Source organism: Pleurodeles waltl, chromosome 9 (assembly GCF_031143425.1).
Source record: "Pleurodeles waltl isolate 20211129_DDA chromosome 9, aPleWal1.hap1.20221129, whole genome shotgun sequence".
In the NCBI taxonomy this organism is placed as follows: Eukaryota; Metazoa; Chordata; class Amphibia; order Caudata; family Salamandridae; genus Pleurodeles; species Pleurodeles waltl.
The window spans coordinates 879,757,251-879,771,860 of record NC_090448.1 but is presented as its reverse complement, the minus strand read 5'-3'; the positions used below and the strand labels follow the sequence as shown (position 1 = coordinate 879,771,860).

Here is a 14,610-nt window from a genome sequence, read left to right as displayed (position 1 = left end):
CTACTTTCCAGAAATGTTTAGGTTTCTGGGATCCAGCATTGGTTTCATGCCCATTTCTGTCACTGACTGGAAGGAGGCTGAAAGCACAAAAAATTGCAAAAATGGGGTATGTCCCAGTAAAATGCCAAAATTGTGTTGCAAAAATTTGGTTTTCTGATTCAAGTCTGCCTGTTCCTGAAAGCTGGGAAGCTGCTGAGTTTAGCACCGCAAACCCTTTGTTGATGCCATTTTCAGGGGAAAAACCACAAGCCTTCTTCTGCAGCCACTTTTTCGCATTTAAAAAAAAAAAAAACGAAATTGTCACTGTATTTTGGCAAATTTCTTAACCTCCTTCAGGGGAACCCACAAAGTCTGGGTACCTCTAGAATCCCTAGGATGTTGGAAAAAAAGGACACAAATTTGGCTTGGTTAGCTTATGTGGACAAAAAGTTATGAGGGCCTAAGCGCGAACTGCCCCAAATAGGCAAAAAAAGGCCTGGCACAGGAGCGGGAAAAGGCCTGGCAGCGAAGGGGTTAAACCGGCAGCGAAGGGGTTAAACCAGCAGTCTTGCCTAGAGCAAGAGACCAACTACAACAGTGTTGAACTAAAAAAACACTGACATTTCCCAGTTATAGCTAGCAGCGCTAACTCTAACTTGGTACTTCACATATTACATCCCTTGTGACATCATGTATGTTGTTGCTGATGACATCTCAAATGACATTGATGACATCACTGATGACATCATCCACTGAGTGTGGTAGTTTGAGTAATAGTTTATATAGTGGTGTGTAGCTGCCATAATACTTTTCTAACTAATTTTGTGCAGCCTGTGTCCAGCTAACCGGTGTAAGTGTTTACAAAATGCATGTGCTCCTAATATAGCTTAGCTGTGGACACGTATTGAACACTTTATGAATGTTTGCAGTTGACAACTTGTATTCAACATTTTCCACACACATTTTCGGGCACTGTAGAACAAGTTTTCAACAGGGAGTGATTCTAAATTCAACATTCTAAGTTTTGGAAGCGATCCTTGAGTTATTAGGGAGAATCGTCTCACCATGACAGTATCAACGTAACGTGGAAAACTATATGCACCAGGCGTTAGGCTATATACATGTGTTTGTTTTGCATTGTGAAGATAATGTATCTGTAAAGCTTTTTACCATAGTATGAAGGCTGCAGGAAGTATAATCTTTAGTACCTTCAGACATTGCTTATTTTAAGCAAATAATGTCTTTCTCGCTAAGTGTGAAATATGCAACAAGAACCACCTGGAACGCCCAAGGGACCTGGAGGTAAGTACAATAAAAAAAACAGTAGTCATGTGGGACTTATTTAAGTTAGGGCTGTTATCCCAAAAGGTGAAAACAGCCCTATATATTAATTCCATTACGTAAACAAAAAATCAGCTAAACAGCAATTAGTATGAGTAGTCACACAAATCACAAAGAAAAAAGAGAAAGGCTGGTCATATGATTTCATTAAAGATATTTATGAATTAAATTACTTGGTCATGTATCTCAAACTCCACAAAAACAGTGTATGAAGAAGTGAATCAAAAGTGCAGACAAAGCAGTGCTCACATAGATATACAAAAAACATATAAACAAAACATCACAAAGGCACATAACTACTGTCCTATGGTTTTGGCAGAATTGCATGGCCATAGGGTAGTCAAAATGCCAGGACTATACCATTGATATTCAAGTTATCGCTAGCCACATGGAAAAGTAAGTATTGTCTGCGCTTCGATCCTGAACAATTTAAGGGATTTCCTCAGGATGCCATTGTCCACCTCACACACCTATTGAACAAATGAGAAGGGTTTAAATCCATATCCAGTCACACCTAAATCCCATCATGATAACCAGTAAGTTTATGAGCCACTTGTATGTGCTCAAAACCAACCATATTGAAACAATAGGATCACAGAAATAATCCCATCCAACGTTAATTATGTCAGTGACATATCCACCTAACTATAACGTTACATTAACCTTTAGTTTTTTTAGCGAATTTATAGTTTTTAAAAAAAATGCAAAATAGCACATAATTACCATGCATAAGTGGCTCTGCAGCCAACCCCCACCCCACCGATACAGCCAACCACACTCTGTGCTTGGCCTTTGGTTGTGCACAGCGGGCGGGTTAGCCAAGGGGCCTTGCCATGGAAACCCCATCCCCAGAGCCTTTTTTCTCTTTTTATTAAAGCGGCGAGTGGGTATGCCCGAGCCTCTTTAGGCCCTGGTGACCACATCCCTCAGGGCCATACATATGTTAAGAGGGGAGGCCAAGGGCCCCTCCTCCCAGAACATTTTAATGCAGTGGGGACCCAATCCCCCAGCTCAGTTTCTAAAAATAAAGGGTGGGGGATGCATGACCCCCAAACCCCAAGCCTTTATGAGCTGGGGGACCCATCTCCGGGACAACTTATGGAAAAGCTGTGCACCCCACTCCAAAATCCTTGTTAGGCCCTGGGGACACCATTCTCTGGGGCCACTAATTAAAATAAAGGGGAGGGCGCTCATAGCTGCCCTCCCTGGGCCAATTCTGTCCCCGAGGACCCCATCTTCTGGGACCTGGCATCATTTTCAGGGGGAGGGGAACACTTGACCCCTCCCTCCCCAACCCAGTTTCAGCCCCAGGGACCCAATCTACCGGGGCGCAGCATGAGTTTTAGAGGGGGGCATGCACCCCTAGCCCGATTTTGGCCACGGGGACCCCAATCCCCCAGAGTCTTTACGCTTAAAGGGGGTGTCCTGGTGCCCACCCAGGGTACCCACCATACTTTTTTTGAAGGCTGTGGGGGATCCCCCAAGCCTCCGCAGCCCCAGCTTGCTCCCTGCATACAGCGGGAGCTGGCATTGCTCTCGCCTTCAGGTGGGACCAATATTTTGATCTGTGTCCCTGTCCGCATCAGTGCGGATTGGGAAATGAATCAAAAGTCTGCTCCCAGCAGGCAGGAACATTTTTGAAGCTCCCTCCCCCTGAGAGTGGACTCTGTGTTTGCTACCACTTGGTGGGAATTAACTAAGCGAGAGCAAACACATGTTTCTGTGCCTGTGCTGCTGGGGGCAGCGAATTCGCTTTGTCCCGGGAGTGTGCTTCCAGGGACACAGCTACTGAGCCGGCCGCAGGGTATGGGGTCTGGGGCCATTAATGGCTCAGGAAGTGGGGGCCCTGCAGCCCCCTTGCTTTTTTTGTTAATTTTCAGCCCTGGGGGTGGGCTCCCTGGGGCATTTAGAGGGTCTGAAAGGAGGGACGCATGGGCCTCCTCCCCACATAAAGAAATGTTTTCATTCGAGGTGGGCTACCTGGGGGCCTCTGGAGGCTCAGGGAGTGGGGGCACTTGGCCCTTCCTCACAGAAAAAAGTAATTTTGCCCTGGGCGTGGGTACCCCTGGGCCTATGGAGGCTTGGGGACAGAGGCCATGCAGCCGCCATGCCATTCATGAATACAGCCCCAGGAATAGGATCCACAGTACATAAACATACGAAATGCAGCCCGGCTGCTATTTTGTTTGGCCCCACTGGGTTTCTCTGGGTCCCCACCATAGAGCATAGGGGGATCAGGGAACTCCTACCCAGCCCCTTTATACTTTTCTTAATTTCAGGACAGGGACTATGGCTCTGAGTCCTATAATGGCTGTCAGCAAAATTTTTCTCATGTTGCAAGCAGCCAGTCGGAACACTTGGTCTCGGGAGAGTCTGACTCCCGTAAGAGCGACATGGCCCAAGGGAAATAAAGCTCCAGAACACGCTATTTTTAAATTGTTCCTCCAGACCCAACAGTTTAGACACACGAGTATTTTTCAAGCTTAATTTCTCAAAATATACTGAACGGATTTAGACTAAATCACAAAAAGCACGATCTGTGTACCAAGATCTAGTATCCTGTCAAATTTGATGTAGTTCTGTTCAGCAGTTTTTGCTGTTGCCTGTCTTAAAGAAGTCTATGGAAAATACATGGGAATTTTGCGTTTTTGCCCCCACCCCTTTTTTCTCATCCCCTACTTGATTGCTCACCCTGAATTTTTCCTAGAAGGAGTTGCGGAGGATGAACATTTTCTTTGGTAAGTTTTGTGAAGATTTGTCAAACGGAGCCAAAGTTATTAGCAAGTAAAAAAAACACCCTTGCTGTGGAAAAGCACGCCTACCTATGACTACCTAGTATTTTCCTTCCTTGTTTGGGTACGAATTGCATTGGTATAAAAACCCACATTTCATTGGACATAAGCCCATTAGGTCCTTAGCTTCATTTATACTTTCAGCTCCAATTCTCTGTTTTCAAATGGATAATAAAAAGTGCTCCATGTTTAGTTATATTTTCATCTGAACATTTAGATAAAATAAAGTGTCAATTCAATATCAGTAGAAAGCATCAAATATATCCACATAAGGGGAGATAGGCAGGTGGTGCCCATAGGATTATATTTCTTACTAAAGCTGGACCATAATGAAGAAAGCAGCACAGTTAGTTCTCAGACCAATCTTGAGCATAGCATGCTTTACTGAGAGTATTTATTGAGATTCATCTGTACAAACATCTGTTCCATTTATTGCCCAGTACATTATGCAACCATGGTGTGAGGTAGCCAGTACAGAGACTTGACAGCCTGCGAGATGGTTGAGAATTTTAAGGTGCAGATGTTTTCTTGCTGCTGTCTTTTGAATTATTTTGAGTTGTCTCATGGTCGGAATTGATAAATTGATATTTCATTATATAGAGAATTTGCATAGTACTAGCATAGTAAAATAAGTGAAGTGGTTTCCTTGACCTTTTGTAGGAACCCAAAATGAGGGCAAATGTGTTTGAGTGTCGTCATGATGGGGCATGTGGCTTTGGTTAATTTGTTGACATTTCACTTCCTTACCTTGGAGGAGGCTGTTTGCAGGTTTTCTAGTTTTTCAGGCAATGTGATTGTAGGTTTCCCATTCTCCGAATGTTATAATTTCTGTTTTTGAGTTGACTGTCTGTCATCCATTGTTCGATGGATTTAAGGTAGTCGTTTAACTTTGAAAGCTGTTTGAGGTTCAGGCATGGTTTCATGAGGGGAAAAGCGATGAGAAATTTATCCTAATAAAAAGCCAAAGCTGTATGGTTTATGGGTGATAGGGAGACCTAAATTATACTGGACATGTCATTAAGGTAGGAATTGATCCAGTCTGGGATAAGTCCTTTGATACTCCTATAATTTATTGAATGTATATTTTGTGATATCTGGTGTTCAATGTTGCTGATAGGTCCAAGAGAAAGAGTGCTCCCACTCTTTCTGTATCTCTTCTGTGTACTTTTTAGGTTGTCACAAATGGTGCTTCATGTGAATTCATTGCCTCTGCCTTGGGTGACACCTATTTGGAGATAGTAATGTCTAGGTGTTTAAAGTCTGATAGAAGGCAACCATATCTATCACTTTTCCAGTGAATAGCTTGTTAGAAATGGGTCCAGGTTATTATTTTTAACTAGTGGTCTCATGTATTAGATTTTGAGTTCTGAAGACGATATGTCTATGGTTAGGTACTCGTTGATGGTGTTCAGTGTTGGGATTGCTGTTGAAGTTGACTAGAAGATTTGTTTGACTATTATTGTGGAGCAGGGTTCTGAGGATCTGCTTCCTGGGTAATTTGATCTCACTAGTTCATGGAGTAGTATGAGAGATGGTTCCTTATAAGGTCATCAAGTTGGTGTGTTTTTCTACCATGAGTTCCCATTGTGGGGTTGTAGGAACTGCATAATTTTCCTTTTATTTAATAGATCTAGTGCTTCGGCTTTAGACATAAAACTGTTGACTAGTTAGTGGTAGATGGTCCGAGATCAAGGAGTTGAAGTCTTAGTGCAGTCTGGATTACAGGATTCTAATTGAATCTTGTGCAGTTCCTTCAAGGGACATTTGGCCTCTGGTGATTATGTTTGAGAAGTCAGTGATTCTTCCTTTCTTGATGTATGATTTGCACATTATGTTGATCTTTGTAAGCATATTTTGCCAGGTAAGCTGTGAATTTGCACCATATTTGTTGAAGGGTACATATTTGTGCTTGTAATCTTTGATGTCATCTTCATCCAAGGCTCCCTCTGTTTGCCTTTTTGTTGTCTTGTCATTTTCAGTGCAGTACCATGGTTTAATCTGTGTTCATCCACTGATATGATAGTGTTGTCAAAGTTGTATGGTTCTTCAAGATGAATTAATGGTCCCTCCTTTGGACGGGAGCAAATTCTGAAACCTTCACTAGCATTGGATTGCACAAGACAGCAGCCAGTGTGTGCCCAGCTATGTGAGTCAGTCGAGAGATGATTTTAGAGAGTTTGAGGGCAGTTAATTGAAATTTTATGGCAGTAGGTTGTAGCATTTTTGGTATATCAGTCCAAATTTTTGTTACTGAGGACACATAGGTAAGAGTATTGGATGGTAAAAGCACATTATAATGGTGTCTAGAAAGGTTTCTGTGAGTGCTCCGTTGTTAGGTGAAAGTCAGGATAGAAATATGTATGAGAGTATTTGGGAGTAGGGTTGCCTCATGTCATAGATTCACATTCTATTATATGTATATCTTCCATTATGATTATGTCTTCTTTGAATATTGGTGCTTGATTGCCTCTTTATTATCTTGGCGGCTCTGTGTGAAGTATTGGTACCCAGGTGAGATTTCCTTGTGGAGTAATGAAGCCATATCATCTCCTAGTCAATTCTTTGTGGTGAAAAGTAGGTATTTTTGTCAGCTTGCAGGTCATGGATGTTTTCATTGTTTTTGGATACCGATCTTGCATTAATGTGCGTACACCTTAGGTGACAAAGACTTAACAGTGATTTGGTAGAAATTTTCTTGGTGATGGTATGAGGGTTTGTGCTTTTGGGAGTATTGAGTTCTTGGGCTGCTACTGTATTGTTATTTTATGATGTGTGCGTGCAGAGATTAAATGTTGGAATGCAGCAAAGGATTTGCAGCGTACCCCAAAAGCCACATGTACTGCTATTTACTGACCCTTTCCACTACGGAAATTTCTGTGGATTTGACCTGCAGACCTTTACTTGGAAAACTACAAAAAACTGACATCAAATGCAATACCAGTACAGTTCAGCCTCCACTTCACCATCTCACGGCCTACCCACACGGGCACAATGCCCCCTAGCTCCACATGCAGAAACTGGAAAAATATATCAGAAGACCAGTGGAACAACGCTCTCAACTCCCACCCCCCCCCGGGACACTACATCCAACCCCAAAACAGGCTGCAAAGAACTTCTCCCAGTTGATAACAGAATGCGCCTACACAATCGCCCCAACAAGGCAAGCAAATCAAAAGGACCTGCCAGAAGAGCCAGCTGGTTCACCGCATAGCTGACAACCACCAAACGCAAATTCCGGAAACTCAAAGGTAAATGGCGCACCAGAAAAAAGACAGGAGACCACACCACCTTCAAGACAGAACACAACCAGTGCCACTGCCTCCTGAAAGAAACAAAGAAGAACGCCCTAGCGGATCAGATTGATGCCAGCGCAAACCGCAGCAAGGAGCTCTTCGCCATCGTGAAAGAGTTCTCCAACACCACAGCTGCTGAAAACCACATCACCCCCTCCCAAGAACTGTGTAACACCCTGGCAGACTTCTTCCATGACAGCATCTCAGCCATCTATGAAAACGGTGAACCTCAACTCCGGCTGACAACAGCATCAACCTGCTCACACCCACTAACACAAACCCTGAATACCTGATCACTCATTGGGACCCTCTAACAACTCAAGCAATAATCTCCATCATGAAGGCTTTGCACTTGGGAGCACCCATTAACCACTGCCCCCACCAGGTCTTCAGCCGTGGGATCAAGGTGATTGACAACAAGCTAAAAAAAGTCCTGAACACCTCCATCACCTCGGCCTCCATCCCTGAGAACTGAAGACACATGGAAGTGAGGCCCCTCCTGCAGAAAGCATTTGCTGACCCATCGGAACCGAAGATCTATTTGCCCATCTCCCTGCTCCCCTTTCTATCAAAGGCTCTAGAGAAGGGAATCACCAGAAGCTCACCAAACACCTGGAACACAACATCCTGCTGGCCACCTCAAAATCTGGATTCCGAGCCAACCACAGCACCAAGACAGCCCTGATTGCAGCCACAGATGACATCAGGGCCCTCCAGGGCCATGGCGAAATGGCAGCCCTCATCCTGCTAGACCTGTCTGCTGCCTTTGATGACGCCCTCAAATTGTTCACCTCATACTGCACTGGAAGAATCTAGAGAATCCGTCTCCCCCTGCTCAGCTTGAAACCGAAGAAGATCATCTGCGGCCTCCCCCAAGGACCGTCCCTCAGCCCACCCTCTTTAACACATACCGCTCACACTGTCAGATCACACAGGCTCAACATCATCTTCTATGCCGACAACACACATCTCATCCTCTCTCTGTCAGAAAACCCCTCCAGCACCAGAGCCAACTTCCACAGATATATGAACGTCGTTGACTGGATGAAGTACAACTCTCTCGAGCTCAACATGGACAAGACGGAAATCATCACCATCAGGAACAAAGCTTGTCTTGGAACGACTCATGGTGACCTGCTGCCCTGCCTCAAACTATGCATCATCTTGGATAACAATCTACCTGTGACCACGCCTGCAAACTATGCATCATCTTGGATAACAAGCTACCTATGAAGAAACAGGTTAACGCTGTCTCATACGCCTACTTCCTCATCCTACTCACACACAGGAACTTCAGATTGCTCCCAATCACCACCAGAACGACTGTTTTCGCAGGTCCTCATAACCAGCAGACTGGATTACAGGAACACACTCTACATAGGGATCACCGAATACCTTCTGAAGAGACTACAGACAATACAAAACTCAGCAGCAAGACTCATCCATAACCTCCACATGCACAACCACATCACACCGCACCCACACCCTACCTCAGGAAGCTACACTGGCACTCAGTCCAGAAAAGATGTCAGTTCAAGATGCTGACCTACACATACAAATCCCTGCACAACAAAGGACCAGTATACATCAACAAACTCATAACCTTCCTCCAACTGACCAGACACCTACAAACCTCTATCCTCTCCCTCGCTGACACACCCCTTCATCCGCAGAAGCAACAGCGGAGCATGCTCCTTCTCACACCTAGTGGCTAAAGCATGGAATGACCTGCTCCTGCCCCTCAGGACCACCTCATTGCTCTGGCAATTCAGTAAAGAACTCAAGACCTGGCTGTTCAAATGAGAATACAAAAATATATGGTCTGTATGGGGGAAGTATAAGCCTAAACTCCCACAGCAAAAAGTTATGATCTTACTTCAAGTGAATCTGATAGAGAAGTCTTTCTTTATTCACAGTAAATCAATTTATTTCCTGAATCAAAATACCAACCTCAATTGACCATCAAGAAATATCATTAGAAGCAGTAAAAACTGATGGATCAAAAACTATGTGCTCCTACAAAGTGATAGCAAAGGAGTATTGCGTCTCCTTCTGTAAGGAAAATTAGATGATTAACCTAATGTGAACTGTTATAAAAAAATATATATGAGAGGATTTATGACAACCAAAATTTTGGGCGTTGTACTGGAAAATCATTATATTTTTACAGCCACATGCTGTTTGATTGTATATATTTGTAAATATTATTGGTACACTTTTAGTTCACCTTTCACTGAGCCGTCACTTTATACGAACACCATTGTTTTTGATCCATCAGTTTTTACTGGTTTTAATGATATTTCTTGAAAGTACCATTGATGTTGGTGTAAAGATTATGGTATGTTTTTTCTGTAAAGTTTTCGTCATAAATGAACTTAATTGTTTGTAACAAAATGTCTACTGTGAGCTATGTAGGTTGCTTAATCGAAGCTGATATATTCTTATCCCTTATTATTTGGTTTTATGCAAACTATCTAAAGTAAACAATGGGATTTTTGGTGTGCTTGTATGCTGGCATATGTACACAATACTCGATTTAACACATTTTGATGAAGCAGTAGCTTTCAGATTTCATCTGGCTCTTGTAGATGCTAATGCTGAAGCATTTTCTCTGGTTGACAGGCTGGTAATTGTTCACTTATTTTTAGTAACTTCTGTGTGTCAGATTGGTTTAAATTTGTCAGATTTTCCTTTGGGTAACTATAACAACACCCTTATTTTAAGTACATGGCAAAGGAAAACTTACTAAGCAGCTGGGTGGGAAGTGAGGTGGAGCAGGGGAGTATCAACCCTGAACAGAAAATGTTGGAAGTCGAGGTGTGGACTAAATATTACCAGTGACTGCAGGTTGGAGCTTTGCAGACAAGCAGCAGTACAAAGAACAAGGTGAAAGACGTGTTTATTCTAATTCAACTTTGTCGAGGAATTACCAAAATGACTTAATTATTGGGTTATTGGGAGCTCCCGAGTGGATGGATTTCATGGTAGTGATGAAAGCATGGGTGGAGAGGATGTTCCAGGTTGTCAGTGTGTGGTTTGTGTCTGTTACAGTGGTGGCGTATGTGGTGATTAGAATATAATGAGGGTCATAATGGGTATGGAATCTGGGGATAGAACGGATGGGAGGGAGAGGCAGTTGCCGTGGGGCAGTTGCTGGTTCAAGTTGTGCTGGCATTGCTCCTTACTATGAACCTTTTCTTGGAGAATAAAATGAGCTGGAACCGTACCGGTACCATGTTGGTGTGCCCATTCTTTACAGCGTTTCCGTCGAGGAAGTCGGTAGGTGTGGGTTGAGGTTCAAAGTTTCTGTATATGGTTGCTATCCAGTTTTGAAGAAGTGGGCAAGGTTGTCGCACACCTCCTGTGAGAGTGTGATATATTTGGTGGCGGCCAGAATTCCATAACGATGTTGAAAAGTTCCTTGGTGGTGTTGGTGCTGGTTTCGATGCATGCGGCAAGATCTGTCTTCTTTGTTTCCCTCAGCAGGCGATGGTAGAGGTTGAGGGAGGTCTTGAAGGCTGCTCTGCTCACTCGACAGCCATACACAAAAATCACCAGTCTCATCTGAACAAGCAACTTTAATGTAATTTTTTAGGCAGAAACCTGTAATAATTAATGGTGAGGATTAGGGTAATTATTAATTCAATACATTATTTGAAAGTAATCTTAATTTGAAAAAGGTCTAGAAGCAGGATAGAAGTTGTCTGTAGACGTCATATACATTAAAAGCTTACATTAACGATATAGAGCCTCAAGTGCAAAATCCTACAAGAAAGTATATCAAGGCACTAATATTCAACAATTGTGTGTGTGTGAAAGAAGTTTGCAGCGCTGCTGCTGTGTGGTATATGTTCCGTGTGAGGAGATCTGCACTGCTGCTATCACTGCTGTACCTGATTGCAGTGTGACAAATGTCTGTACTGATGCTGCCCCCCCCCCTTCATACTGTAGTCTGTATTTGATGGTCGCTCCACTGCTGTTGATATCTGTATCTGTCCCACTGCTGTACCTGTTCTGCAGCTTTTGCCTTTGTCACTGCTTTTTTCCATAGTGTCTCCCTGTGATGGTAGACATGTGTTCCTTTTGTGATTGGCCATCTCTGCCTCTGTCCTTGTCACAGATATAGATACAACACTGCCTCCTGTGTTACTTTTCAAGCAGTAGTTGTTTACCACTTCCCCATTCAGCATATTTACTACAAGCAATCAGTAGTTTTTATGTGTCACTGTACAGCAGATGGCTCAGGTCGAGGAGGGCAGGTGTGTGAACTAAATAACTCTAACATCTTTCTTGTTTCCATGTCACAGACTTCTCTGAGCACTGTAATGAGATGTTGCTGTAACTCAATTCACATGTGGTTCGTTTAATCGACCTCCGAAGGATTAAAGGTTGATCAGATTGCTACAATAGATGCGCTAGTCTAAGAGCTGCCCTGCGAGCCTGAATAAATACTACTTTTCTCAAACGCTGCTGAAGTGGTGTAAACAGAAAAGGTTTCACTTAAAGAAAATTGGGACTGAATTCAGTCTTGAGCAAGACTTTAATAAGGCCAACAATTAAGAATACGTCATTCCTTAAATAGGTGTAGACATTTTCCTGATTTTATATTTTTAAACGTAAGCAGATGGGTCACAATTCAATTCACTATGCATACCCCTGCATGATATGGAAAAAGATGGTACGACCTTGTTCAAGGGAACATAAGGATCAGATGTACGTATATGTGGTCACAATGTGGGACCACTATTTTTGCGGCCACTAATTATGTTGTGAACCGACCAAAATGTCAATAGGTCGGTTCATAAAATTAGGGTTTGGAATGCGTCCCAGTTCTACCTAGTTCATTACTGCTCATGCGATTTACTCGGATTAATACCTTTCACAGCAATGGTGGCCTGCTCATATTAGCAGACCACAATGTCTGGGATTTTTTTACCACCATATTTGGGATGGCTTTTTAAATGTTGTTTTTTAATGCACCCCAATTTCCTTTAAAACAATGTACTTAAAATTTTTTTTTTGAGATGGGAGTGGTACCCTGCACCACTGCACACTTCCAAACAAACTTTTCTTTTACATTCACAAAGAGAAAAGGATTCCTAGTGGTCTTTTTTCCCTTTGCGAATGGGTTACTGCCTCCTTTCAACTGAAATTACGATCGCAAACCAGTAATACTGAGCATTCCAAATTATAGTTTTGGAAGTTAGGCCCTCAGCACATCCCTTCCAAACTGCGATTTGGTATGCATTCCAATACCCATTTTGCAATTCCAAAAGTACTTATCGAATTGCAAAATGGATTTAGTACATTATGAAAAGACATTTAGTGGTCCCAAAGCCTTGTGATTTACTGAATCAAAGGGTTAACAACTGCTAAATGGCTTCATGGACCTGACCCTTAGTGTTTAACAAAGTGTCATAACACTTGTCAGGGGAGAGTGATGACGATAAAATGATATCCTCTTTTGATAGTTCCTTTGAAACACCAGAAGTTGAATTTAGTTGTCACCCACTTCAGAAATTCTTTTGAAATCGTAGATATTGTAATTATAATATATATGATTCATATCTGGCAAAGCTGTAGAACATCTCATTATCTGAAAGCATTTTCTGCTTCTAGAGTATACCTCGTCGGATCAACCCCTGGAAGATATCAAGGTGCCGAAAAAGAAAAGTGGGGTCACTTCAAACTTCGGAAGGTATTGTACTCCTGTCTTTTAATGTTGGAGTGGTACGTTGTCAGGTATGCGTCTATACCCTAATTTAAGAAAACTGCATCTGCGCAGTTGAAGCCATATTCAGTGCAGCTCAATGGTCATTAGATAGTACAGCTTGAGAACGGGTTAAATCGTGTAGTGAGATAAAAACAGCTCTGCCCAAATGTGGCTGTAGGCATTCCAAGATAGGTCAGTATTGTTACGATTGACCAATGAGGTCTGTGCTGATATCTTATTGTTTTGTGATGTAATCTGTGCTGCCATTGGTGGCGTTCAGAGAAGTAATTGAAATTCTTTATGACCATGGTTGCTCCTTTTTGTAAAGTATTTTAGGGGTGCTAAGGATAGAGGAAGTCGAATCTGGGACATAGATTTGTGAATGAAGGCATATTTGGTAAATTACCTCCAAGTTTTTTTTTTTGTGCCTGAAGATTTACTGCTATAGAGAATTTTGTTGCATTGCTTGGGGCTTTGTGGGTTAGAGGTTTATAATCGTATAGAGAAGAAACCTAGACCACAGGGACAGAGTAATTTTTTTAAAGAGGCGTGAGAAGACTTACAGCCTCATTGTTATGTCAGAGACTTCAAGTTTATAATCTTCTTTATTTCAAGTTGTAAATACAATAAGGCTTAACAAGCAATCGTGGTAATAGCATGTGTCTCTCGTAGCGTCTCTCTCCGTCTTTTCGTCCCGATCTCCCACCACCTCGAATTAGAATCTCCCCATGCAACTACACACGAGCTAATACAATTCTAAATACCTAGCCACGCGCTAAAACAACACTTAGCGCTAATAAACTATATAACATATCAACATAACACATCTGCATCTCCTTCCTTCAAACAAAAAAAACAAAAGGACACACAATAAAAAGAACATAATGATATTATTACACAATATAATCATCCAACCATTTCGGTTTGGAAACAATCCTTTTACCATTACATGTTGTCTCTTCATTGTTACTATCATTGGAAGTACTACCTATTTCCATAGATTTAGCACACTCCTCCACGTCACTAGTATTACAATCCGAATCACCTTTCGGAGCTCCTTCTTCCAAAACTTGCTCCGAATTCCTTCTATACATATCTTCCTCAACATTGTCACTCAAACACATCTCTTTTTCCAAATTTACATTCATTTCATTATTTTTTTCTACCCCAATCTCATCTAGAGAATCACTTACATTCATTCTTTTTGTTGGCTGACCCTTAAACACAGCAATCCTTTTAAGGTTCCATACCTACCCATCACTCAGAAGGACTGCATTATGCAAGACTTTGCTTACTTGAATAGGTTCTGAATATTGACTCTCACCCTTCCATACTCTCCACGGTTTCTTCACCTTAACCCAACTCCCTTCACAAATTTCCACCTCTCTTTTTGAACCTCTACTCTTGTCAAAAGTCTGTTTATAAGCCATATGTTTCCTCATAATTTGATCTCTCACACTCCCAAAAGGCACCTTACATTCAGCAACCTCCA

General features: G+C 42.3%; 1 protein-coding gene across 1 annotated transcript in view; it reads left to right on the top strand.

Moving 5' to 3' along the window:
• TDP1 (tyrosyl-DNA phosphodiesterase 1) overlaps nucleotides 1–14,610 on the top strand; it is a 787,135-nt gene that overhangs the window by 264,373 nt on the left and 508,152 nt on the right. Inside the window, exon 9 of the mRNA XM_069208192.1 lies at nucleotides 13,025–13,103. Within this exon, the coding sequence (XP_069064293.1) occupies nucleotides 13,025–13,103 (79 nt within the window). The remainder of the gene's footprint in view (nucleotides 1–13,024; nucleotides 13,104–14,610) is intronic.